Source organism: Barbus barbus (assembly GCF_936440315.1).
Source record: "Barbus barbus genome assembly, chromosome: 39".
NCBI lineage: Eukaryota > Metazoa > Chordata > Actinopteri > Cypriniformes > Cyprinidae > Barbus > Barbus barbus.
The window spans coordinates 4,817,358-4,845,160 of NC_136717.1; the positions used below are offsets into that span (position 1 = coordinate 4,817,358).

The 27,803-nt window shown below is 40.7% G+C and overlaps 2 protein-coding genes across 3 annotated transcripts; both read left to right on the top strand.

Annotated features, from left to right (window-relative positions):
- Nucleotides 1-60: 60 nt before the first annotated feature.
- LOC306858917 (uncharacterized protein) lies at nucleotides 61-4,655 on the top strand. 2 transcript variants are annotated; one of them, XM_079399719.1, is made up of 10 exons: nucleotides 1,014-1,202; nucleotides 1,639-1,950; nucleotides 2,058-2,360; nucleotides 2,452-2,514; nucleotides 2,672-2,740; nucleotides 2,898-2,966; nucleotides 3,589-3,666; nucleotides 3,776-3,820; nucleotides 3,954-4,034; nucleotides 4,149-4,655. In XM_079399719.1, the coding sequence occupies exons 1-10, from the start codon at nucleotides 1,142-1,144 to the stop codon at nucleotides 4,175-4,177; spliced, it is 1,110 nt and encodes a 369-aa protein (XP_079255845.1). In that variant the 5' UTR covers nucleotides 1,014-1,141; the 3' UTR covers nucleotides 4,178-4,655. The 2 variants fall into 2 exon arrangements, with proteins under 2 accessions (XP_079255846.1, XP_079255845.1); XM_079399720.1 differs by lacking the exon at nucleotides 2,672-2,740 and having other exon boundaries at nucleotides 61-1,202.
- A 5,151-nt stretch (nucleotides 4,656-9,806) lies between these two features.
- LOC306858488 (uncharacterized protein) lies at nucleotides 9,807-27,110 on the top strand (the record flags this gene model as incomplete). The annotated part of the gene is made up of 8 exons (XM_079399055.1): nucleotides 9,807-10,125; nucleotides 10,233-10,535; nucleotides 11,650-11,727; nucleotides 12,216-12,263; nucleotides 25,086-25,178; nucleotides 25,470-25,498; nucleotides 25,650-25,718; nucleotides 25,901-27,110. Coding segments are annotated over 8 exons (1,050 nt in total), but the record flags the coding sequence as incomplete, so codon positions are not given.
- Nucleotides 27,111-27,803: the final 693 nt, after the last annotated feature.

A 27,803-nucleotide genomic window follows, 5' to 3' on the forward strand; every position in this document is an offset into this window, starting at 1 on the left:
AAAAAAAATAGAACTAGCATGCCACAAAATAAAGAGGACAAAAGACCATTAGTGATTAGGGGGTAAAACAAACAGACAAAAAACCTAAGGCAACTTTTGAAGTTGCTTAATAGACAAAAATATTGCTGATGAGAAAATTGAACTTGAATGTTTTTGTAGTCGTCTTATATTTTTGAGAGCTGGGGGATGGTTGAGTTATTGAAGTTAATGTGTTAACAGCATGTTTGATTTGAATAGATACAGTTATACTGTATCGATTTATTTCAGTGCACTTCTGAAAATAGCAGTGTTTCTATTGGGGATTGCCCCACTGAATGCTGGTTAATAGTTACTGACCACTGCAGGTGGTCTCTTGTCAGGGAGTCAGAGGCATCATATTGAGTTTGACCGTTTATTGCACAAGAGTTGACCATTTACACATGTAGCGTATTTGAGGTGGTTTCTGAAATAAACAGAAATACATATTCATTGTCTAAATATAATCACCGACTCCTATCACAAACTCTAATAAACAACTTTGTAAAGTGCACTGATATATGGAATATAAACTGAGAAATATATCAGCAATATCTCTGTGAGAATAAGAATCTGCAATGATTACAAAAACAATGGAATATAACTTATAGAAATGAGACTGTATCATTAATAGACGTTAGTAATAATGGTCGGTGTAAGGTATTATCACCCTGAAAATGTTACACTTAAATGTAATAAAGTTGTAAACAAACAATGCACATCGCGATGCTAGCAGGGCTAACAGGATCAGGAAGTGTAATTGCTGGAAAAAAAGATAAAACCAGCCTAAACTGGTTAGCTGGTCTTAGCTGGTTTAAGATGGAAGTAGCTGGTTTTAGCTGGTCTCCCAACCTGACCGGCTGAAGAAGTGGCCAAAACCCCTTTAAAACCAGCCTGATGACCAGCCAACCAGCTTAAGATGGTTTTATTTTTTATTTTTTTAGCAGATTATACTCAGAAAGATCGCTATATTTATAGATACTTCTTTATCACACATATAGTGTGAGTGAAATGCAACGGTCAGTTGGTGAGATCAGAGGAAGTTAACACCCACAGGATGAGCTGAGGATGTTTAAAGGAAGAGATGTAACTATAGACTGAAAAGAAAGACTGACAGAAACAGAAAATGGCTGATAAGTGTCACATGTGTCTGCTGGGACTGATCCTTCTCTCTGCACTTCTCACAGGTAAAGACACCTGTATATGATATATTAGATATTATAAAAGATCTGTATAATGTGAAGATCAATTCAAATTAATTTTAGTTCATTCATTAACCATTATAAAGCACAATTGTAACAAAAAAAGTTTGTTTTTACTGTAATTTATTTATTTTATCATCATCTCACAATATGGATCTGCATCCAAAATGATTTTTGCAACCGAACATTTCCTGTAATTTCTTGAATAAATAAATGATAAAAAATAAAAAGACGTGCATCTTACAACAAATGTGGAAGCTAAATGGCAAAAGAAAAGAAATGTTTACGGCCATATTACCTTCCCCTCTGCCACTATGGTAGTCCAACCCGGGTTATATTATAATACGAGTTTATTTAAACTGTATTTCATAATCGAGTCATTAACTCATATTAATATTAGTACTATTATTATTATTTGTAGGTACCAGTGGAGTGGATGAGACTCATGTATTCTGCAGTTCTGGTGAAAATGTCCGTCTGTCCTGTAATAATGCTCTTTCTGACTGCACATCAACTACATGGACCTATAGCAGACATTCAGAGACAGATGAACTGAGTGCTGGAGGGATAAAGAGGACTGACAGAGAGAGACATGAGAGACTGAGTCTGGGCTCTGACTGCTCTCTGAACATCAAGAAAGTCACAAAAGAAGATGGTGGATGTTACTCCTGCCAACAATATGTGAATGGAAATCGAACAACTGAAGCACCTGTTTATCTGCATGTTCTTCATGGTCAGTGTTTCTGTGAATATTATGATTATATGTTGAATTAAACAGTAATATTGTCGCTGAAAAGACTGGAATCAGTCGTGTAATCTCTGTCTGATTCTCTGTTTCAGTCTCTTCATCATCCTCACAGTCTGAGATCAGATCAGGCCGCTCTGTGACTCTCTCCTGTCAGTTATATCATGATGGAGTCTCTTGTGATTATTTGGTTGGTGCTGAGGGTATTGATCTGATCTGGGTGAATCAGGCTGGTGTGAAACTGACAGACTCCAGATTTCAGATCTCCTCCTCAGGACAGTGTAACAGCTCTCTGACTACAACACTCCTGAATGAAGATCACGACAGAGAGTGGAGATGTCAGGTTACACAGAGAAATCAACTCAAGACCTCAGTCACATATACTGTCAAGTATCCAGGTAAATGATTTATATTAACAATTAATTATCAGTAATTTAAATATGATTGTAGTCTATAACGTATCTGAACATTCATCTTTTACTGCTCCAGCCGAAACAAAGCCTCCGTCTCCAGTCACCAGCTCTAAATCAACTGCAGCTCCTACACAACCAGGTACATAATCAGCTGTTAAGATGAAGGTTTACTGTTAACTCAAGACCTCAGTCACATATACTGTCAAGTATCCAAGTAAATGATTTATATTAACAATTAATTATCAGTAATTTAAATATGATTGTAGTCTATAACGTATCTGAACATTCATCTTCAGCTCCGACCGAAACAAAGCCTCCGTCTCCAGTCACCAGCTCTAAATCAACTGCAGCTCCTACACAACCAGGTACATAATCAGCTGTTAAGATGAAGGTTTACTGTTAACTCAAGACCTCAGTCACATATACTGTCAAGTATCCAAGTAAATGATTTATATTAACAATTAATTATCAGTAATTTAAATATGATTGTAGTCTATAACGTATCTGAACATTCATCTTCAGCTCCGACCGAAACAAAGCCTCCGTCTCCAGTCACCAGCTCTAAATCAACTGCAGCTCCTACACAACCAGGTACATAATCAGCTGTTAAGATGAAGGTTTACTGTTAACTCAAGACCACAGTCACATATACTGACAAGTATCCAGCTAATAAACTACATTTCTTTAACCCCTTAACTGTCACAAGTTTACTTCAATATATTATGATTAAATCCTAATCTAATCGTGACAAACTATATATCGCTGAAAAGGTCTAAGACTCCTAAATAGATATTTTACCACTGTGTGTTGTTAAAAATTGTGTAGGAACAGTAATAGATTAATTTATGACAAGAGTGCACCTCAAAACATATACATCATAACAGAAGTTCTGACCTTTCTCACAAAAACATATTCTGTTTACTTTTTCCCCTATCACGTTTTAGTAATCATCATACATTATATATAATTTGAAAGCTTAAAACCTCAAATTTCATCCTACGAAAACCATTTTCAAATCGGACATTGCATTACCATGGAAACGGTACTTTAGGATCTTTTAGCAGGCTCCTCCCCCTTAGTGGGGGTGTCATATTACAAAATGTATTACGGTCTTTTATACATTTATGTCTGTCTGTGTGTCTTACTTGCAGCTGTTAGTATATTTGGGGAAAAATAATGAATTAATTATGTTCTGAACATTCATCTTCTGCAGGTCTAATGGATTCAACACTGATTCCAGTCAGCAGCTCAAACTCAAGCCAAACTACAGCATCAGCTCCAACAAAACAAGGTCCATGATCACTGACACACTTCATCAGTCTCTCACTTCTCTCTGTTTATGATGAAATAATGCAGTTTAGCCAAATGAGGATAGAATCTTTATGTCTTGTCTGACACAGCATCAGAACCTGTGGTCTATATGAATGCTGGATCATTAATCAGAGGTATGGAATGGCTTTGCACTGAAACTATCAGTGAATGTATAAATGGTTTGTCAATAATTGTTCATTATTCATAAGCAATTCACAGATTCATTCTCTTCTTTCTCTCTGTTCTCTCCACACATCTTTCCTGCAGTGATTGTGATTATTGTTGAGATGGCAGTGTTTGCTGCTCCTACTGTGATTCTTCTTCAGATCGTCTGTGTGAGAAGAGCTGGTGAGTTTTGAACATCACAGAACCTGAGGATTCACATCGATCTCTAACAAACTGAATCAAGACAGTGAAGAAAAGTCAGTAAATTGTTTTTATTGATTCATTTCATCTATTTAGGAAGAACTCTCACTACCAAAAGGAAATAGAGATGTCTACAGTATTACAATGAAATGCCTTCAATATACTGTAAATATTACAGCAAGATTTATTTGAATGTTTATGGACATTATAGATATTTGCATAAAGCTTTGAACATAATTTTCCAGACAGGTACCTTAATAAACGTATGGTTATTTACACAGGAATCATAATATAAATGGTAATCTTATTTTAATCTTTAAAATCAATTTAATTTATAAAAATAAATTAAATGTTTTAATAATCCAGTTCAGTGATTCTCAAAGTGTGGTAATCACTAAATTAAATAAATTAATTTTTATGTTTTATTTTATTTTTTTACATTTAAATACAGTACAGTTTTTATTTAACTTTTAGGTAAAACACATTTAAATTGAATCATTTCAGTTTTTTATTCACCTGTTTGTAAGCACAGTGCAGTGTTAATGTTCAAACTGTGTATTTACAATTTTAAAGTGGCTGACAACAATAAATATTCTTATTAGGAATAAAACTGCCTTGTTATTGAACTATGCTGAATTGGGATTACTACGCTACTGTATTTTAATGTTGGTCATTTAGAGCCCTCGGATTTGATGAAAAATATCTTAATTTGTTTTCCGAAAGAAGAACAAAGGTCTTACGAGTTTGGGACAACAGGAGGGCAACGTGTTTTAAACCCGTAACCATAAAAAATATATCAAATAAAAATGTAACTGCCCAAACCTCTAAATATTTCCTCCATTCAAACGTTTTTTTAGATTATTTCACCTTAGCTGTGCTAGGTTGGTTTATATTTTTAATTTATATATTTTATAATTTGAATTAAGGTTTAAGTTTAGAAATCTTCTGTAGATTTACATGAATAAAATGTTTGATGTTCAATATGGAACTGACTAGTCATGATATAATTAGCTTATTTTGCGCACTGATTTCCTCTTGGTCTTATGTATTTGCATGATCAATTGTGATTGGTCTCTTCCACTGTAAAAAAAAAAAAAAAAAAAAAGTGTTCGCCTACAATAAGCAAAGCTCATCAGTGCCTCTTAGTGGTGGATATAATTTATTACAGTATGTCTGATATATAAAGAAACAGGAAAAGGATTATTCAGTACAGCTTTATTGTTGTGAATTAAGACAATACACGGGTACAAATAATGAGGAGTGAAACTAAGGAGTGAAATACAATGATTACATGTGAGAGAACTAATGATTTGACTGTGAAACACTGAGAAGAGAACTGGGTATTATTCTGTTGATATTGCAGAGAAATGTTCATAAAGAGATGCTGAGGAAAAGCCAGCAATATATGATCATTTAGGCACTTTTATCTGCTTTTTAATGGCTGTAACGTCATGTCACTGTCTTCAGCTGGTGTGCCCTAGACGGCCATCAGAGGACACTGTTTTTGTGTGAGCACATGGCTTTTTGTGGTGTGTTTGCATGGCCAGATTTATGCATAGGCATTCTAGGCACGTGCCAATGCTCGCTCGTCCAGGGGAGGCCCAAACATAATGAAGAGAGAGATATATTCTATGGGCAATCTATAACAGTAAAGAACCAAACCCCCAGAAGACAAATATAACAACCAACAGGGTAAAAATGACAAACTATTTCCATGTTTTCCACCTTTTTTTTTACAGAAATTGAGCTTCTTTCTCCCGTTCTCATTCTCAGACGCACACACGCGGACAGAAACTTGTTGTCAGCGCTGCCCTGCGAATTTATCAATAAAATAGTTTCGCAGCTGAAAAGCCACATGATATTTCTTAGTAGCGAGGTTCTTGAAGCACTTCGACTTAAAGATTCAGTATTAGTAGAGAAGCTCCTTCTGAACACTGGCAAGACGCACAGACGCAGGTATTTTCACGCGCTTCATTTCTCTCTCTCTCTAATAACTGCATTAGCCTGCATATCAATAGCACAAGTCTCTGTAGTCTAAAATGACATTTTGGAATTTGCAACAGAAGGTTTGGGATGAAGAATTACACACACGAGATATCAGGATGGAAACATGAAAGATGTCTTGAAATAAATCATCTGAACAATGTCTTGAGGTGGTTGTGACTCCAGGCCGTTAAAATTCTTAGAGAAATAAAGCACTCCCGAAGTGGTAATATGGCCACTTAAGCCGCCTATTAATGGAACGGTTCTCAAAGAAAGAACTATATTCGATCTGAACCTTGCTTATTACAATAGAAAACACTGTATCAGTTTCAGGTGATTACGAAATATTTTTGTTTGCTGGGGTGGTAATATTGTATATTAATAAGGAAGGAGGGCCCAAAAATTAGTTTTGCATGTCACAATAAAAGGTCAATCCAGCCCTGTGTGTTTGTTTGGTGCCATGTGCTCTCTCCTGTCTATTGTCTGACTCCACCCATCTTGTGCTCTCTCCTGTCTATTGTCTGACTCCGCCCATCTTGTGCTCTCTCCTGTCTATTGTCTGACTCCGCCCATCTTGTGCTCTCTCCTGTCTGTTGTCTGACTCCGCCCATCTTGTGCTCTCTCCTGTCTGTTGTCTGACTCCGCCCATCTTGTGCTCTCTCCTGTCTATTGTCTGACTCCGCCCATCTTGTGCTCTCTCCTGTCTATTGTCTGACTCCGCCCATCTTGTGCTCTCTCCTGTCTATTGTCTGACTCCGCCCATCTTGTGCTCTCTCCTGTCTATTGTCTGACTCCGCCCATCTTGTGCTCTCTCCTGTCTATTGTCTGACTCCGCCCATATTGTTACCTCATTATTGTTCAGCCTTTTGCTTTTGTCAAGGCAATTTTTTTTTCTTTTCTTTTTTCTAATTAAACACCCTTTTGTGAAGGCCTGCCCAATCTAACTATTAGTCAAATTAATTCATAATAGTTTAGCCGTAAATGAAATTATCCACATGATGACCTTTCACCTGACGATCTCATCCGGGACGATCCCTCACGTTCAGACACCTTTAGGATGCCTTCAATAATGTCCGCGGTTGCCGGTAAGTGGAGTTCTCAGCGGAGCGTATGCTTGTAAATATTATTGTGTAAGATATCAGAGACTGAATCAGACAAAGTGAAGAGGCGATCAGAACATTGAAACCTGAGGAGCTGGAATTCAGAGAGGCTCCAAGAAACAGGACGTCATAAATCTAGTTTGAAGCAAGCAATCTAACCAGCAAGCCTCTTTCACAAAATAGCTTGCAACATTGAGACAAAAGAACACTTATTGATAATTCCAATTCAGGAAAGAGACTGTCAGGTTTGGGGCAAGGAATCAAGACTGATGTTCACATGTAAACCTGTGATAGGAAATCATGAGCCACAGACTCTCTTGGGCAGGTCTCCACACATAGAAGACGGACCAAACCAAAATTCCTTTGTCTAAAGAACACGCCTTCGTTCACCATAGAACTATACAAAGACTTTCTTTTTCATATGCACATAAAATCATCCTAAAAGGACATTTTTATGCAGAACCCCACATATGATTTGAATATCCTTGTTTTAATCACTCATTGTGTATGTCTTGTTTTTAATCATTATTGAATAGCTGAAGGATTAATATTCATGTTTAGTATGTACGAGTTTGAAAATTCATGCTTTAAATGTTTCTTCCAATCAATTCTTTGTCAAATGCATCATAGTCTTGTTATAGAAATCATGTTCAAAAGTATACTTTGCAAGAGCCTGTAAAGTTCGGACCTCTGACTGAACAGATAACAAGTTGATTTATGATTTGGGTGGAGACACAAAGCAACTCCCCAAGCAAGGACAGTATCTAATTGGTCAAGACATTCAGATGGGACGGTCTGAAAGCAGAGTTTAAAAACTCAGGACATCCATCAAACTCTCTCTTACTCTCTTTTCCACTTTTGCCACCGCGGGCTGCTCTTTGAGCGTGCTCTGGCCCATGTGCCATAATGAGAAGGAAAACAACTTAGTCTCATTACATTTTTTTTATTTTTTTACTTTAGTTCTTGTCTTTCCGTGGAGTTTCGTGTGTTAATGTAAGTTTGCTACAAAGTCCAGCTCCGACTGCACTCGCTTCAAACTTCGACCAGACCAACTCCGCATCCTCAGCCAACACCCATGACCTCACTTCAAAGACTACTGAACTTCCAGCCAATCAGACACTTCGGGGAACCCCCTGTCTGCAACGAGGATACAAAGGAAACCCGTAACACAGGCAATGCAAGCAAGTAACGCCTCCAAGTTCTGAATTGGTGACTTTAATATAAATCTCAGCCTCATTGAGAAACTCAAAGCGAGGGTTAAATAAGTGATTGATGGTTGTTCAGGTCGATGCAATAGCACATATTGCTGTAAACTTTGGGATTTCACATTTTCATTCTCTTAAACTCGTCCTTTCCTTCCTTTCTCTCTTTCTGCAACGTGTGAATGTGTGAATGCTTGTGTTCATGTGTTAGATTAGTTTATGTCTTAGGTTTATATAGTGCAACGGTCAGTTGGTGAGATCAGAGGAAGTTAACACCCACAGGATGAGCGGAGGATGTTTAAAGGAAGAGATGTAACTATAGACTGAAAAGAAAGACTGACAGAAACAGAAAATGGCTGATAAGTGTCACATGTGTCTGCTGGGACTGATCCTTCTCTCTGCACTTCTCACAGGTAAAGACACCTGTTTAAGATATATTAGATAAAAGATGTGTGTGATATGAACAACCATCTATCTATCTATCTATCTATCTATCTATCTATCTATCTATCTATCTATCCAAACAATTTATTTTAATTACACTGACAGTGTCCGGAGTTTGAATATGCACAATTTTATCATTAAGACATTAAGTTATCTCAGAGTCATGTGGTGTAAATATTATTTTATTCTTTAATGCAAATATAGAATTGTGCATATACTGCTGTCACATTCAAAAGTATCTTAAAAGTATTATAAAGTGAACTCTGCGGTATTCCTGAAATCAGGTCATGTGACGCCTGGGATAGTTTAAGTGAACAGATAATTCAACGTTTGACTCCTAAAACTGAAATATCTTTCAGGATATGCAGCTACAGCAACCCTTTCTCTGAACACAACTGGTTCTAGGATGAGTTTACTTTAGAGGTATTCAGCACATGTGTCTCCCGTTAATGAGGGCCCAGCTGACGTGACTGATGCCACATATTATATGTTTTTATATACAATGTCTTTTAATTATAAAGAACAATTGTAACAAAGCAATTCTTATTTGTTTTATTCTCATCTCACAATATGGATCTGCATTCAAAAGGATTTTTGCAACTCTACATTTTCTGTAATTTCTAGAATAAATAATAATATAATAAACAACGTCATACATCTTACCTTATAACAAATGTGAAAGCTAAATGGCTAAAAAAAGAATAATCAAAAAATAGTTTATGGCCATATTACCATTAATTGTTTATATTCAATCAGTCTTTCTTTAATTTATATATTTAGCATCAAATAAACCACACAATAGTTTTCAAAGTAATAAAACTAATAAAAGAAATAAGGTTGGGTTATTCAGCAGAGATTTTGGGGTTTGTAGTGTGAGATAACTTTGCTTTCTGCATTATTACCCTGAGCTCATATCAGTTTATCTGCTTGCTTAATTTTCTGCTTAAAACAGGACAAAAAGACTTTATTTAAACTGTATTTCATAATAAAGTCATTAACCCATATTATTATTGTTATTATTATTATTTGTAGGTACCAGTGGAGTGGATGAGACTCATGTGTTCTGCAGATCTGGTGAAAATGTCCGTCTGTCCTGTAATAATGCTCTTTCTAGCTGCAATTCAACTACATGGATCTATAGCAGACATTCAGAGACAGATGAACTGATTGCTGGAGGGATAAAGAGGACTGACAGAGAGATACATGAGAGACTGAGTCTGGGCTCTGACTGCTCTCTGAACATCAAGAAAGTCACAAAAGAAGATGGTGGATTTTACTCCTGCCAACAATATGTGAATGGAGCACGAATAACTGATGCACCTGTTTATCTGCATGTTCTTCATGGTCAGTGTTTCTGTGAATATTATGATTATATGTTGAATTAAACAGTAATATTGTCGCTGAAAAGACTGGAATCAGTCGTGTAATCTCTGTCTGATTCTCTGTTTCAGTCTCTTCATCATCCTCACAGTCTGAGATCAGATCAGGCCGCTCTGTGACTCTCTCCTGTCAGTTATATCATGATGGAGTCTCTTGTGATTATTTGGTTGGTGCTGAGGGTATTGATCTGATCTGGGTGAATCAGGCTGGTGTGAATCTGACAGACTCCAGATTTCAGATCTTCTCCTCAGGACAGTGTAACAGCTCTCTGACTACAACACTCCTGAATGAAGATCACAACAGAGAGTGGAGATGTCAGGTTACACAGAGAAATCAACTCAAGACCTCAGTCACATATACTGTCAAGTATCCAGGTAAATTATTTATATTAACAGTTAATCAGTGTTGGGCAGTAGAGTCGCTACAAGTAGTGATGCTACTAGTTTAACTACATTTCTCAGGAGTGTGGTGGTAGCGTCGCTGTTTTCTGAATCAAATAGCTTTTCAATAGCGAAGCTCTATTTTTGATCAAGTAGCGTCAACAAAAACTAACGTTACATTTTCCAAAGCATTTCTGAAACTCAAGCTCAAATCAGAAATATAACAGCTAAGGATCGCTGATCCTGGATCAGTAAAAGTGACGCCACTAAACCTCGTAACTCCATTGGCTTCTCAAACTGTCAGTCAAACCTCATTATTCCTCCCGCCTCTCTCGTGAATGACGTGCGGCGCACAGTTTAGAGTATCTCAGCTTGTTTGTTTGGTAAATAAAGAACTGTTGATTGAATAAGTACAGCGTTTTATTTCCTCGAGAAACACTATATTTATAAAGGCTAAAGTTATTTTGTTTATAAGGAGCAGAGAAGAAGAATATAATAAGAGGTGCTCAGTAGTCAAGTATTTCTACTTTACTCTAGTAAATTAAACTATCAGTACTCTATTAAAGTGTTTTAAAGTTTGTCTCTATGGAAAACTTTTACTTCACTACATTCATAATGTCATACTTTATAATGCACTACATAATATATATATATATATATATATATATATATATATATATATATATATATATATATATTACCTTTAATACTTAAGAACATTAAACATAGTACTTTCTTGTACTCAAGTAAATCATTGATTTACTTTTACTTAAATGTAAGAAAGTAATAGATTTCTAATGTAATTCAGTATCAAATTATATTTAATATGAAAAGTAGTGCAATAAAAAGTACAATATTATTGTTTGGAACGCTGTGAAGTTAAATATATATTTTTTAAAGAAAACACTGATAAAGTACAGACACTTGAAAAGAGAACTTTTAAAGCAGAGTAAAAATACTTCATTACTGCATATATAATAGAAGCATAAATAACTCTAAATGCTGATAAATGAACACAAACTGAATGTCATGTGATGTAATGATTAAGTATGACGATATGATATTAATGTTCAACAGTATGATTCATCTGAACATTCATCTTCTGCAGGTCTAATGGATTCAACACTGATTCCAGTCAGCAGCTCAAACTCAAGCCAAACTACAGCAGCAGCTCCAACAAAACAAGGTCCATGATCACTGACACACTTCATCAGTCTCTCACTTCAGTGCTTTGCACTTGCTCTCACAAACTGTATCATTACACCAGCGTCTGCAAAGCAACACAGATTTAGTCAGATTTGTGAAGAGAATGTAGTCCAGGGTCTTTTGATAGACATGCATCATTAGTCATGTCCGTAAGAATTTCTAGTACAGTGTGTTATCTGTAGTTCTACCTTTCATGAATCATCAACATTAAACAGATCACTTGTAACATACAAGGCATGATCCAGCTTCCAGATGTAAATATGTATTTCTGCTGATAAAACATGATCCATTTCTGCAGGAGGCTTTAAACAGTTCCTGTAATTAAGCAGACTATCTGAGGCTATGAGGCCGTTAAAAAAGCTATAATAATAATAACAATGAAACAATTTGAAAGTCATACAGTGCTAAAATGTATTTGATAAAATATGGTGCATCAGATTCAGAACTAAAATCTTCCACCTTATACAGATATAAAGACTACACAAGCCAAAGAGACACCTCCAGCTGCACAGCCAGGTATTTATATGTCTTACTCACTTACAGTAGATTTGATATTCACATAAGGTTTTATTTTTTTTTTGTAGACTCTAAGTTTGATGATACATGCGGCAACTTTTTGAGCAGTTTTGCCAGGAGACTTTATTTTTGAGCAATATTGCTTGTGCACATTCACATTGAGAATGGGTAACAAATTTCTGTCTGGATATTTTAGATCGGTAGTGTGTCTCACCTGCTCAAAAAGTTGCCCTGTGTATCATCAGCCTAAGAGAAGCCACGGGTCTTGTTTAATTTGTAGATCTCAAGCACTTGTTGTGCCGCTCACAAAAAGCAAGTCAATGTGAAAGCTGTGTAAATACACTCTTATGTCATAATGAAATAATGTATTAACATAAGTGATCAAACTATCTGAGGCTATTTGTGCTTAACATTTATTGAAGGGAAAAGTAATAAAGTCAAACAGGGCTAAGGTGTTTTTTATTACTTAAATGCTTGTGTATTTGATCAAATATGGTGCATTTAGACTAAAATCCTCCACCTTATACAGTTACACAGATTACCCCAAACCATCAGCAAGAGCACTGATTCCAGTTATGTATATACTGTATGTCTGTGAGTGATTTCAGTGGTTTTATTCACATTCTGGGGTTCTTCTAGAATCAGTCTCTAAATATGCAGCTGATTTCTCTGTGGAGATGTTAGAAAAAACTGATCACAATGTAACCCCACAGTGGTAGTTCTGCTTAAAGGCAGGCTAAGAATCTATAGTAGGAGTTATCTAAATCTAGATTCGATGAGGAGGTTGGTTATGTACTAATCATACGGTCAAAAGACTCATAGATTCCACTCCAAAGGAAGCACAGGACAATAGATTAGGGTTTGAATGTAGTTCTTATTCAGATTATTTTCCTTATTTTCTTATTCAAAATTCAATATTTAGTTCAGTTCCCACAGCATTAGTACCATTGATGTTAACAAATCGGCCACAACTTTTGAGATCTCATGAAACAAAAACAAAAGAAAAAAAAATCTTTCAAAGAAAACAATTGTTACCCTTGAGTGCACTCAAACATTTTAACTGTCCAACCACCCCTTCAATACTTAGCGTCCATATCAAAATCCAGTTGCAGCGCTGTTAGTTGAGGCAGTGGACCAGGGAACCAGGCACCAGGGTGAACAGAGAGGAATCCAGCTTTGGTGGAAAGAACACCAGGGATCCGGGACCAGAAGAATCCTCAAAAAAAAAACAGTCTGTGGGGTAACATCCACTGCTATTGTAGATAGCCAGACTGGTTTTTGGTTTTTTTATCCACGAGATAACTTTGTTTTACAACAAGTGTTGTCTAATTTTCAATGTAGTTCAATCTTGAAGATATATTTCGTTTTCTAAATAAATTCCAATCTTAATATTTACTTCTGCTCTGGCTCCCGTTTTTTCCATGCTTTTTTTTTAAGGCAAGGCGAATGCCAGAAAACAGCAGAAGAAGAACGTTTCATTGTGCACTGCCACTTAGTGGCGAACTAGATATTGCACTTTACCCTAGTTTTAGTGTTTGCATTAAAGGTCATTTCAGGACTTTATTGGGGCAAAATTGACAGGGTTACACCCTCCCCCTCTAAACCACATGAGTCCCTGCATGTGTGTTAAATCTGACAAGGTATCTGATGGTCAGGAATAATGTCTTGGAGTTTCCCAAAAAACTGACTAAGGGCAAGGATTAGGGGTTTCCCTAGCTCTTCATAGGTGAACTTGGGTGGGGGATGTCTTTCTCTGTGTGAACGGCTCATCTTGTTCTTCCCCACAAGTAACTTCTGAATGCCCTTTAGGGGTCACAGGGTACCTGTTCTGAGCATTGTCCGTGTCGTGAGCTGGTGTCGGGTCTGTGACCACAGCGCTTTGCAATATTTCATCTTCTGGAATGTCTATGATGACATGGTCACTTTGGGTTGGGGACTGATGGATAGCTGTATTTGTGTCAAGAGGTGCAACTGAGTGATCAAGAATTGGTTGGAGTTCTGGCGATTTGAACTCAGGAGCCATGGGGTTCAGAGAAGACCGAGAGCCACTGACGGGGATAACTTCGAACTCTTGCACATAGGGTCCACATGTGGTGAACTGTGGAGGTTCATTCACATAGTAGCCATCATCCTCCTCTTCTCTGTCCGAGTACTCACATTCCATCTCTTGGTTTTGTCTATTCCTCAGGCGCATTTGAGTTTGTTTGCTTTGGTGTGGCATTGAATCAGGAGTAGTCTCAATTGGCAGAAATCCACATGGTAAAAGTAAGTCCCTGTCAAGTGTACGCCTAGGGCCATTTCCTTTTTCTGGCTTGACTACATACACAGGACCACCGTCAATCCGTTTCACAACGATATGGATGGGCCTTTCCCATTTATCGGCTAACTTGTGTTTGCCACGGACGTTGACATTCTTCACCAAGACACGGTCCCCTTCTTCTAATTCAGCAGTTTTCACCTTGGCATCAAATCTGTGCTTATTTCTTTCTCCAGACTTTTTGGAGTTCTCTGCAGCCAGTGCATAGCTTTCTTTGAGTCTCTGGCGCAAGTTTTGGACATATTCTGAGTGAGTTGTATGAGTCTCAGTTGGAGGTTTCAGGCCAAGTATGAGGTCAACCGGCAGAGTCGGCTGCCTGCCGAACATCAGCTCATACGGTGAGTAACCTGTTGCATCATTCCTGGTGCAGTTGTACGCATATACAACAGGCCTCACAAAGTCTCGCCAGTGATGTTTGTCTTTCTCGTCAAGGGTACCGAGCATGCTGATAAGGGTCCTGTTAAAGCGCTCCACAGGATTCCCCTGAGGATGGTATGGGGTGGTGCGCACTTTCTCGGCCCCTATCAGTGAACATAGCTCCTTGATTATGTGGGATTCAAAGTCGCGTCCCTGATCACTATGAAGGCGACTAGGAAACCCATAGTAGACCAGGAAGTTTTCCCAGAGAGCTTTAGCAACAGTTCTGGCCCTTTGGTCTTTTGTTGGCACAGCTACTGCGAAGCGGGTGAAATGGTCAGTGATGACTAGTATGTTTCTGATGTCATGATTGTCGGGTTCATGGGACAAGTAGTCCATGCAAGCAAGCTCTAGTGGGTAAGTTGTTTTAATATTCACCATGGGTGCTGCTCTTTGTGGCGGAGTTTTTCTTCTGAAACAACGTTCGCATGTGTGACACTTCTTCTCAACTGATTCTTTCATTTTAGGCCAATAACATCTGGCACATGCAAGATTGAACACAGGCTCTGGCCCTAGGTGACCAACCTCATCGTGAAAGCCTTTGAGAGCTCTTTCTCTGAATTCCTCGGGTAAGACGAGCTGATGAATTTTGTTTCCTCTGTCAAAACATTTCCTGTAAAGGACATCATCGATGAGCTCAAGCTTATCCCACTCCCGAAGGAGCAACTTGACCTCAGGTGACTCAGCTTTTACAGATTTGAAGTGGGGCTTTTGTCTTTTTTTGACCAAGGTGATGACTTTCCCAATTGATGGATCGTTTCTTTGTGCTTCATGCCAATTCTCTTTTGTCATGCCAGGTACAGTGTCTTGTCCAGTATCAGTGAATAGATCAGGTAAGGAGGAGGCGTCAACAACAAGGGACTCAGCAAGGACAGGTAAGTGCATGATTACTGAATGGCGTTGACATACAGCTGAGACTGCATCAGATGGAATCTCCCCCTCTATAAGGCGTTTTGTCATTGAGCTGATCCATTCTTTTTGCTGCAGGTACTCATGATCCTCTTGAGGAGCTGTTTGAGGTCTTCTTGACAGTCCGTCCGTATCACCATTAGCACGTCCAGCTCGATATTTGATGTTGAATCTAAAGGTTGAGAGGGCCGCTAGCCAGCGGTGTCCAGCTGCATCGAGCTTTGCGGACGAAAGGACATAGGTAAGCGGGTTGTTATCTGTTAGGACTGAAAAGTCTGTACCATACAGGTAATCGCAGAATTTCTCACAAACTGCCCACTTTAATGCTAGAAATTCTAGCTTGTGAGTAGGGTAGTTCTTCTCGCTCTTGGATAAGCCTCTGCTGGCATAGGCTATTACTCTAAGCTTTCCATCTTGTGCTTGATAAAGAGCTGCTCCTAACCCCTCACAGCAAGCGTCTGTATGTAGCACATATGGGAGCTTGGGATTTGCGAAAGCGAGTACAGGGGCCGATGTCAACTTTTCAACCAGTGTTCTGAAAGAGGACTCACACTCAGGCGTCCACTCTGAGCCAAAGGGTGCTCTGGGGCTTATACCAGTGTTGGGTCTCTGTGTTTTATAAACTTTACCCCTCTTTTTAGGTGGATAGTACCCAGCGGTGAGAGCGTTGAGAGGCCTGGCGATTTTTGAATAGCCCTCCACAAATCTTCTGTAATACCCTGAAAACCCGAGGAAGCGTTTCAGTTCTTCTCTGTTTCCAGGGCGGGGCCAATCTTTCAGAGCTGACACTTTATCTGGGTCTGTGTGAACTCCTTGAGCGTCAACAATATGGCCCAGGTATTTCACGGAGGACTTGAAAAACTGACACTTCTCTGGGGATAGTTTTAGGCCATAGCTTTTGAGACGATGAAGCACCTTCAGGAGCCTTGCCTCGTGCTCTTCTAGAGTCTGGGAGAAGACAATGACATCGTCTAAAAACACCAAAACCTCGCTCAGATGTAGGTCACCAACACACTTTTCCATAAGGCGTTGAAAGGTGCTAGGTGCGTTGGTGACACCTTGCGGCATACGATTGAATTCGTAGAAACCTAATGGACATGTGAACGCAGTTTTGTGTTTATCTTCTTCCACCATTTCCACCTGGTAATAACCAGACTTTAGATCCATCACCGAGAACCACCTTGCTCCACTCAGGGCAGAAAACGTTTCCTCGATGTTAGGAAGAGCATAAGCATCCTTAATAGTGCGGCTGTTAAGCTTCCTATAGTCGATGCATAGTCTGATCTTTCCGTTTTTCTTTTTCACGACAACCACTGGGGATGCAAAGGGACTCTCGGATTCCCTTATTATACCAGCATCCAGAAGCTCTCTAAGGTGTTATCTGACAGCTTCTCGATCGCTGGGGTGTATCGGCCTGGATCTTTCTTTGAAGGGCGTCTCGTCCTGCAGACAGATAGTATGTTTCACGGCGATGGTATGGCCAAATGACAGCTCATCAAGCGCAAAAACCTCAGGGATGGAGTTCAGTTTATCCCGAATGCGTGTCTTCCACTCCTCTGGCATTGGGGAGTCATCCAGATTGAATGAATGTTTGCCATTTGATGTTTGTGAATCGACTTGTGCAGAGGAGGTCATGGGCATTACACTTTGAACTGCAGACACTTCACCAATAACACACTTTGGAGGTAGGGTGACAGTGTGATCTGTGGTGTTGCTGAGGACTACAGGGATCTTGTTTGAAGCTCTTGTGTTTATGTTTATTAGTGCACACTGAATGAACAACCCACCCGGCAGGAAGGAAGATTCAGGGGGTTCAACGACAAATGTCATATTGGGATTGGCTTTTCCGACTCTAACATCTCCAAAAAGATACATTTTGTGTCTTGCCGGAATAGTAATGGGCTTTTCTCTATGCAATTTCACTAGACAAGCTTTAGCTTCACTTTCGCGTGCTCGGGCCACATGTTGGAGTAGCACTGCAAAACTGTCTGATCTTCTGAGAAACTTGGACTTGTCATAGCTTATTCCACGTTGGTATAACTCGAGCAAGACATTTGTGCCAATTAAGACAGGAACCTTGCTATTGAACTGGTTTTCAGGGACAATGAGTGCTAAAACAGACATTTGCTCTTCTGTTCCAGAAACATTCTCAGGGAAGGTTAAGTGGACTTCCACGTACCCCAGGTAAGGCACTGCTTGACCTCCAGCCGTTTCGACCTCGAGAAGATTGTGTATCGGCTGAACAGGTAAGTTTGACATGTATTTAGAAGGAAAAGTCTCTGAAATTGTTGTTACTTGGGATCCAGTGTCGAGAATGGCATCACATTTCATGTCTCCAACAGAGATATTCGAAGTGCAACGAGGTCCCACAAGTCCAAGCGGCAATTTGCAGCCAGAAGAACTACTGCTTTCAGAAGAGCACTCATTGTGAGTCATTGCTATGGGACATTCTTTGTCCTCAGCTCCTGGTCGCCCCAAGGCAGGAGCCTCTAAAAGTTTAAAGATGTTTTGTTGGCTGCCTGCTTGGCCCAGAATTTGCTTCGTTTTTCTTTGAGCTCTGCATTCTTTTTCCGGACGAGGCCTGGATTGGGTTCAAAAGTGCACTTTGCAGCGATGTGGCCATCACCCCCACATTTAAAACAGAACCAGGGCTTAGGTGGTGTCAGAGATTGGGGGTTTGAGTCTCTATTGGAAGCTTGCGCGAGTAAACTTTCAGCCTTAGCGGGCGGTTCACTTTGGGCTAGACGGCTCTGCGCTCCCTCGTGCCCTTCTCCTTTCTTTCCTTGCTGTATTAGCTTTGCAACCTGTATCCTCAACTCTGCAACTTCCTTTTCTAGTTTAGAATCTGTCTCGTCTTTCTTTGTTGTAGTGGGGGCAGCTTCAGGTTCGAATACTGGCATGCTCATAACTGAATGAACATGTACAGCAGCTTTCGTGCTTCCAAGGTGCTTTTTCATGCGATCCATCTTTGCTGCTCTCCTATCCTCCTCCGTTCTCAAAAGCAACAACAATTCTGGGAATGAGGGGGGATTGGGTTTCCTGTGTTCGAGCTGCAGGCCAATGATCAGACCCTGGTCCCAGCATCCCCTACAGAACTGCCGGAGTAAGTATTTGTCCGACTCTGTAGCTGAAACTCCCCCTCTAGTTACAGCTTTGGTGAGGAGAGTCTGGAGACGGCCCAAATAGACAGAAGGTTTTTCACCTGAGTTTTGGTTAGAGCCCAGGAAGGTAGCAAATAGCTCCTCTCCATCTTCGACCACTCCAAATGCTGACTCGAGCTGGGTGAGGTAAGCTTGGGGGGTTGCATCCGTCCCAAGCGGCTTAACAATGTCTGCGGCTGGGCTGAGGAGGCTCTCCAATATTCTCCTTACTTTCTGTGAATCAGAGACAGACACGTCCTTAAGAAGCAGGTCTACCTGAGTACGCCAGGAATCATAATCAACTTCTCCATTTGGTTTTGGCAGCCGCCCCGAGAATGTACGGATCCTGCTTTGACTGTAACTAGACGGTGTGGAGTCACTGCGAATGAAATGTTCAACAATAACTTTTTGGACATGAGGTGGGTTAACTGTGCCTTCATCAAGAAATGGACTCCTTGTAGCAGTAGTTGGGATGTTGCGGGTGACTGCATCAAATGGATTAGCAATATCATTGTTGGTTTGCATATCACCATCTGCACTGCTACCATTTGTGGAGACAGCAACAGGATTTTCAGAGGGCTGTAGCTGAGTATCTGGGCTTCGCGGAGGGGCAAGTTCTGTCTGGGGCTGGGCACTCTGCAGTTCACTTTGAAGTGCTTCCCAAAAGCCAGCTTTACTAATTTCAGCAAGAGAGCTCAATTCAGCTAAACATTTCTGAGCAAGTTCTCGTCCTAGTTCTTCTTGGCATAGCTCACGGACTGTCTTGACACACCAGGTAACTGCTGGATCATTGGGACTGGGCAGGCTACCTAGTTGTACTGGGTCGAGTCTGGATATTGTTCGCTCTGCTGTGTATTCAATGAGTGCACGGCCTCGGGGTTGTTCTGGGTCGTTGGGAACTCTGACTACTTTCTTAATGTCCCCGTTAACTTTAAAGAACTCTGTAATATCATCATCAGAAAAGGCTTGGTCTATGCCTGTGACATATAGACAACTAGGCCCATGCACATTAAACTGATTGCAAAGATCCATTTTGCAGTAAACGCGATCTTAGTGTACTTCAGCTTTGGGGTGGAGTCTATTTTACACACTGTACCCACCTCCTGGCTGGGCTCGCCACAACTGTAACACCACAGTGGTAGTTCTGCTTAAAGGCAGGCTAAGAATCTATAGTAGGAGTTATCTAAATCTAGATTCGATGAGGAGGTTGGTTATGTACTAATCATACGGTCAAAAGACTCATAGATTCCACTCCAAAGGAAGCACAGGACAATAGATTAGGGTTTGAATGTAGTTCTTATTCAGATTATTTTCCTTATTTTCTTATTCAAAATTCAATATTTAGTTCAGTTCCCACAGCATTAGTACCATTGATGTTAACATGTAAGATGTAAGATGGCGCCGCTGTGTTCGGACGCCGTTAGGTTCGCTCCACTGAGAATTTGCTTCTACCTTCCTTTTTACTTAGTTTTACTTTCTCTTTTTACACATCTCACGTCGGCACTGATCACCTACAACATAGAAACACTTTTGGACATTGGAAACCGCTACACCAACCTGTTTCAGGACACTTTATCCACGAATCCTGCGTGGCCTCTGGAGATTCTTCGGAACGCGGAGATAAACAACACCCCCCCGAGGCGACGGATCAAGAAACACCGCGGGAAGCGCGCTGGAATTCGAGTCAGACTCAGGAAAAGGGCTCACAGTCCTCCTCTCCCAAGCATTCTCCTCGCTAATGTCCAATCCTTGGAGAATAAGATGGACGATCTTAGAGCCAGGATTAGTTTCCAACGGGACATTAGGGACTGTAACATCCTTTGTTTGTCAGAAACGTGGCTTTCGTCCTCGGTCCCGGACACTGCTGTAATGCCGAGTGATAACTTCTCTGTCTTTCGGACGGACAGAACAGCAGAGGCCGGTAAATCCAGGGGTGGAGGAGTATGTTTCATGATCAACAAGAAATGGTGTGACCCCAGGAATATCTCCATTCTGTCGCGTTCCTGCTCGCCTCATCTGGAACATCTTTCCATTATCTGCCGCCCATTTTATCTGCCCCGGGAGTTTTCATCGATCATTGTTACTGCTGTGTACATTCCACCACAGGCGGACACTGGCTTGGCTTTGTCTAAACTTCACGATGTGCTCAGCGGCCACATTAACAAACATCCTGACGCTGCCTTCATCATCGCGGGGGACTTTAACAAAGCCAACCTCAAGCAGGTCATGCCGAACTTTTACCAACATGTATCCTGTCCAACTAGAGGACCAAACACACTGGATCATTGCTACACTCAGTTCAAGGATGCCTACAAAGCCCGCTCACTACCGGCTTTTGGCAAATCGGACCATGCCGCCATCTTTCTAACACCGAGATACAAACAAAGGCTCGTTCAGGAACCTCCGGTGCAGAGAGTAGTGACGCGCTGGTCCTCCCACTCAGAGACTATGCTGCAGGCGGCGCTTGATGACGTCGACTGGGACATGTTCCGGGCGAGTTCTTCTGACGTCAGCGAGTTCACGGATGTAGCATTAAGCTTCGTAAACACGCTAACCGAGCAAGCTACAGAAACAATAACGATAAGGACATTCTCCAATCAGAAACCGTGGGTGGACAGAACAATCCGTGCCGCGGTTAACACACGCACCGCCGCTTACAATGAGGCTCTTCTGTCTGGGAATACGAGCGAGTACAAAGCATCGTGCTATGCTCTCCGACGCGCAGTAAGAGCCGCCAAACACAGATACAGAGAGAGAATTGAGTCTCATTTCCAGCTCAACGACTCTCGACGGATGTGGCAGGGACTGAGGACCATCTGTGACTTCGGAAACAAATCCTCCGCGGAGGTGAGAGCAGATCCGTTGCTGGCCGACGAGTTAAACATCTTCTACGGCCGCTTCGATGGCAACGGCGGTGGCGCGTTTCTGCCGACCAGCGCGTCTGGAAGCAACAGGCAGAGCAGCGATGATCCTGTAATCACCGTGTCGGAGGATGAGGTTCGGAGGGCGCTAAAGAGAGTGAACGTCAGGAAAGCAGCCGGACCTGATGGGATAACCGGCCGTGTTCTGAGGTCCTGCGCCGATCAGCTCGCTGGTTTGTTCACTTCTATCTTTAATGAGTCCCTTGCTACCGCCGTGGTTCCCACCTCATTCAAAAAATCCATCATTATCCCTGTGCCAAAGAACAATAAACCCTCTTGCCTGAATGACTATCGCCCAGTTGCCCTCACATCTATAGTCATGAAGGTTTTTGAGAGACTTGTAAAGAGCCACATTTGCTCCTCCATCCCTGATACTCTGGACCCTCTTCAGTTTGCCTATCGCCCAAACAGATCCACGGACGATGCCATTTCTCACGTTCTCCACTCTTCCCTCACACACTTGGATAGCAACAATGGAAATTATGTAAGGCTGCTATTCATTGACTATAGCTCAGCTTTCAACACTATAGTCCCCATCAAGCTGGCATCTAAACTCACAGACCTCGGCCTAAACTCCTCACTCTGTGACTGGATTCAAGACTTCCTCACCGGCAGACCTCAAGTGGTGAAAGTTGGCCAGTTCACCTCAAACTCCATCACTCTGAACATAGGAGCCCCACAGGGCTGTGTCCTGAGTCCCCTGCTCTACTCTCTCTACACGCATGACTGCGTGTCCTCTCACAGCTCCACATCTATTGTCAAATTCGCTGATGATACTGTGGTTCTGGGCCTCATCTCCAACAACGATGAGACCGCATACTTGGACGAGGTAGAGAGACTCACATCATGGTGCCAGGACAACTGTCTCTCTCTGAATGTGAGCAAAACTAAAGAGCTGATCATGGACTTCAGGAAGAGACAGCAGCAGCCCTACACACCTCTTATGATCAGTGGGACCCCTGTGGAGAGGGTGAGTAGCTTCAAGTACCTCGGTGTAAACATCTCCGAGAACCTGACTTGGACTACACACATCCAAACTCAGGTAAAGAAAGCCAGGCAAAGACTGTACCATCTGCGACAGCTGAGGAAATTCAGGGTCTCACCAGCAATCCTGAAAACTTTCTATTCAGGGACCATAGAAAGTGTATTGACTCAGTGCATCTCAGTGTGGTATGGAAACAGCTCCAATCAGGACTGCAAAGCACTACAGAGAGTTGTGCGCTTAGCTGAGCGCATCTCAGGGTCTGCTCTCCCCTCTCTGCAGGACATCTACCTCAAACGCTGCAAAAATAGAGCTGTTAAAATCTTCAAGGACTCAAATCACCCTGGTAACCAGCTATTCACTTTGCTTCCATCTGGTAAGCGCTTCCGTAGCCTGATGGCAAAAACTGAGAGACTTAGGAGGAGCTTCTTCCCCCAGGCCATCAGGCTCCTAAACTCTAACTCTGTGTCATAACATCACTTGACTCCATGTAAATATCACCATATCAATAAGCTATTCATAATTTTTCTCTACCTCATATTGCTGCTATTATATACCCTGTACAACTTTTTTGCACATTATTTTGCACATTCCTCTTAGTACTATTTAAGTCAACAACATACTGACCTGCACATTTATATTTGTATTTTTTATCTATCTTTTTATTTTATTCTTTTTATTTTATTTTATTTTTTATTTTTGTTTTTCTACTTTTCTTCTCTTAATATTTGTATACTTTATAATTGCACTGTCCTTGGAGCGGACCTGACCTACATTTCACTGCTGGTTATACTCTGTATAATTGTGTATGTGACGAATAAAACTCTTGAATCTTGAATCTTGAAACAAATCGGCCACAACTTTTGAGATCTCATGAAACAAAAGAAAAAAAAATCTTTCAAATAAAACAATTGTTACCCTTGAGTGCACTCAACCATTTTAACTGTCCAACCACCCCTTCAATACTTAGCGTCCATATCAAAACACCCAATGGAACCGTTGCAGCGCTGTTAGTTGAGGCAGTGGACCAGGGAACCAGGTAGAGCCCTGCGCGGGACTGTTTTCTTCATCCCGCTCCCGCCCGCGCCCGCCGAATTTCTGACCATTACCGCCCGCTCCCGCAACGTGTGTGTTACACTCCCACCCGCTCCCGCAATATGTATGTCCACTCCCGCCCGCACCCGCAAAACTCTGAGAATTTATTCCCGCACGATAATAGAGATGCATTGATTTTGTGTCTTCTCCCGTCCCGCAGGAAAAAAAAAACGTATTGTATTGCTATTATTAAAGAGATTCATGTTTGTTTCTTTCCCTGACCTGCATGTATTCTGACGCACTGGTAGGGAAGATGAATATAGCCTGGGCTATCGGGGACATCTAAAACGCTTAGGCTACCGCGCGTTTCTTTAGACTTCAAGTACTTTGATTTTGTTGACAATGACATCATATCGCTAGGCTACCTCCCGATCCCGCAGTGTTTTTTTTTAGCCGCCCATTCCCGCCCGCAGCAAAGTTCAAACCGCCCGCTCCTGCGAGATTTGCGTTGGGTCCCGCGGGACCCGGCGGGTCCCAATCCCAATGCAGCCCTCTAGAACCAGGCACCAGGGTGAACAGAGAGGAATCCAGCTTTAGTGGAAAGAACACCAGGGATCCGGGACCAGAAGAATCCTCAAAAAAAAAACAGTCTGTGGGGTAACATCCACTGCTATTGTAGATAGCCAGACTGGTTTTTGGTTTTTTTATCCACGAGATAACTTTGTTTTACAACAAGTGTTGTCTAATTTTCAATGTAGTTCAATCTTGAGGATATATTTCGTTTTCTAAATAAATTCCAATCTTAATATTTACTTCTGCTCTGGCTCCCGTTTTTTCCATGCTTTTTTTTTTAAGGCAAGGCGAATGCCAGAAAACAGCAGAAGAAGAACGTTTCATTGTGCACTGCCACCTAGTGGCGAACTAGATATTGCACTTTACCCTCGTTTTAGTGTTTGCATTAAAGGTCATTTCAGGACTTTATTGGGGCAAAATTGACAGGGTTACAACAACTTTGACATCATGTCATGTTTTTCTATCTTTGATTTCAAAGACGATGTTCTGCTGTTGTTTTCATCTGAATCTGAATGTGTCTCTCTATAGTGTCTCCAGTGATTGCTGGGATTGTTGTTGCTGCTGTGTTGGCTGTTCTGATTACTGCTGCTATTCTTTGGGCGATTCATAAAACAAGAGCTGGTGAGTTTTCTGAGTTTACAGTATTATAACAGACAAGCATTTCTAAATATCTGACTTAAAGGATTTACAGACAGGCAAATCCGTTTTAGTTTTATCACAGAAATGTATTAAGATGTGATGTTCAATATGTGGTGTAATCAAACGTTTGGCTTGAGTGAACAGTAATCAATGAACTAACAAGAAAATGTATGACATTTTTTAGCATTTTAATTCTTCTAGACTTTTGTAATTCATTATTTGCATTCTGTGATTTGTTGGTGAGTTATCATAAATATTCCCATTATTTTTCAGATAACAGAAAGGGGACTAATGACTCTGTGGTAAGTATCATAATGCCAGTGACCCATCATGTCGATGCGTTAGATATTATTTTGTCTAATATCACTGCTCCAGGGCAGACTGTCTCAGTTATTAGTCAACTTTTTAAATGCCACATATAACAATAAATATAATGTTTCTGTTAATGTTTAGGAGCAGAAAGATGATGTGACTTATACTGAGGTTGCCACAAACTGTAAAATCAGAGCCAAAAAGAACAAGGTGAGTAAAACACTTCCCTGCTCTTCTGTCGATGCCACTAATGCCATCCACCTTCTCTTAACACCTAAATCAGTTTTATTCTTAGACGCAGGTCCTCTAAATTGTATCTTGAGTTAAGCTCTAACATCATGCTGTAATGATTGTGGGTTAACACTTGCACAATATATGTGATGTTCATTCAGGTTCATGATGAGGATAAAGTGACTTATTCTTCCATCAGAGGAGCAACAGCTGGACCTCAGGATGACTGCAGTCAACTTTATGCCTCTGTGAACAAGAACCATCACAAATAAATCAAACCGTCATTAATTATAAAATTATAGTATCATGTGTAGAGGAATATAAACCTTATATAATTAACTCCGTAAGATTTCCATTCAGTGCCATTGTAAATAATGTCTTCTTTCAAATTTTGTCATCATATACTCACCCTCACATGGTTCCTAACTCATAAGACTTTGGGTCTGGAACCACAAAACCCATTGCCTAGACTGCCTAGACTTCCAGTGGATGGACTAAATTGATGAGAGAATATCTTAAAAAAACTAAACAAAAAAAAAACCTTTGACCCCGTTTACACTTGGTATTAAGATGTGCTTTGGTCGATCGGATCCCAAGTCACATACCCGTTAACACCTGCCATTTAAATCCGTCCCTTCTGTCTACTCTCGACCACTTCTGGCCAGATTACCCCCCGTGGTGCTGATTACGTCAAGAGGAGGGTAAATGGGTGGATCCCTCTGTCGGTGTCAAAACACGGGCAGGAGGGCTAAAGTTATTGCGCACTAATATTACGTCTGCTTGTACTCACTGTTGTTTCTTTTCGTGTTATCAGAAAATAATACTTCTGATTCGGCCCGTCAAAATTTAAATCCCGTCTGATAAGAGCACATCCTTGTATGTCTCGCAATGATTACGTATTAGGTCAGTGGGTGGGGAGTAAGCGGTCTTTTGTGGCTGCTCGAACGCAATGTGTTTTCAGCTACCACTGGAATTGCTTGAAAGCGGACAAGCTCAAAACCTTTTACACCCCGTTTACACTTGTATTTAGCGTTGCCCACTTGTGATCCAATCGAACAAAACGCATATTAATACCAAGTCTAAACAGAGCCTCAGTTGTGTTCTGAAGATGAATGAAAGTTATACAGATTTGGAACGACATGAGGGTGAGGGAAGAATGATAGAAACCATTATGTTTAGGTGAACTGTCCTTTTACCTGTGATTACTAGATTTCAGTTTGGGATGTTTATTTCATATTAACGGTCTGTTTTTCAATAAACTAGCCTCTTTATATTAATTCAGGATGATGCATGGATCTGTGTGCTTGCACAAAGTCTAGACAATGAAGGACAGTTTCTCTCTTAAATCATTCTCATTAAATCATCCAGTTTATAGAGTCTTTATTGCAGACTAATTAACTTACAGTTTATGCTAATTAACAAAATAGGCAAAGACACTTGACGATGTGTTTATAACAATATGTAAGAAATAATAATTTGATGTTTGAACCACTTGAGCAGCTGCTTTTACTAAAGTTTGTAACATGTCATGCATTTATTTTTGACAAATGACATGTCGTACGTAGGGTAAATATACCTATTAAAATATTGATCTCGGGGCTTCCGGTGACGCCATGTTGGCAGCAGCTTGAGGGACATGCTCCGTCCAAAAAAAAAAAATTATATTTCCCTAACAAAACCAGTATAAAACTCGGCGATTCTTATCAAATTTGACATGTCGACAACTAGAGGCAGAGGACAATCTAAACAGGACTCAGCTAAGGAAAAGGGCGAAAACTTGAAGCAGCTGACTCAGCAATGATGCAAGCGCAGAGTGCGCAATCGGATGTTAGCATGCATGACTCAGAGTCAAAAATAGTTGCAGAGCTCGAGAAACTGAGGAAAGACAACCAAGATGGGCACACTCAGACTCAGCTATCTTTAACACAGCTGGAAACGTCCTTCGGTGAACTGAAAGGAGAACTTATTGAACTGCAAAAGAGAACTACAGAGGCGGAGGACCGTATTAGTGCTAATGAAGACACGGCTAGGCGCCATGAGCGGGCCCTTCGTTACTTACTGCAC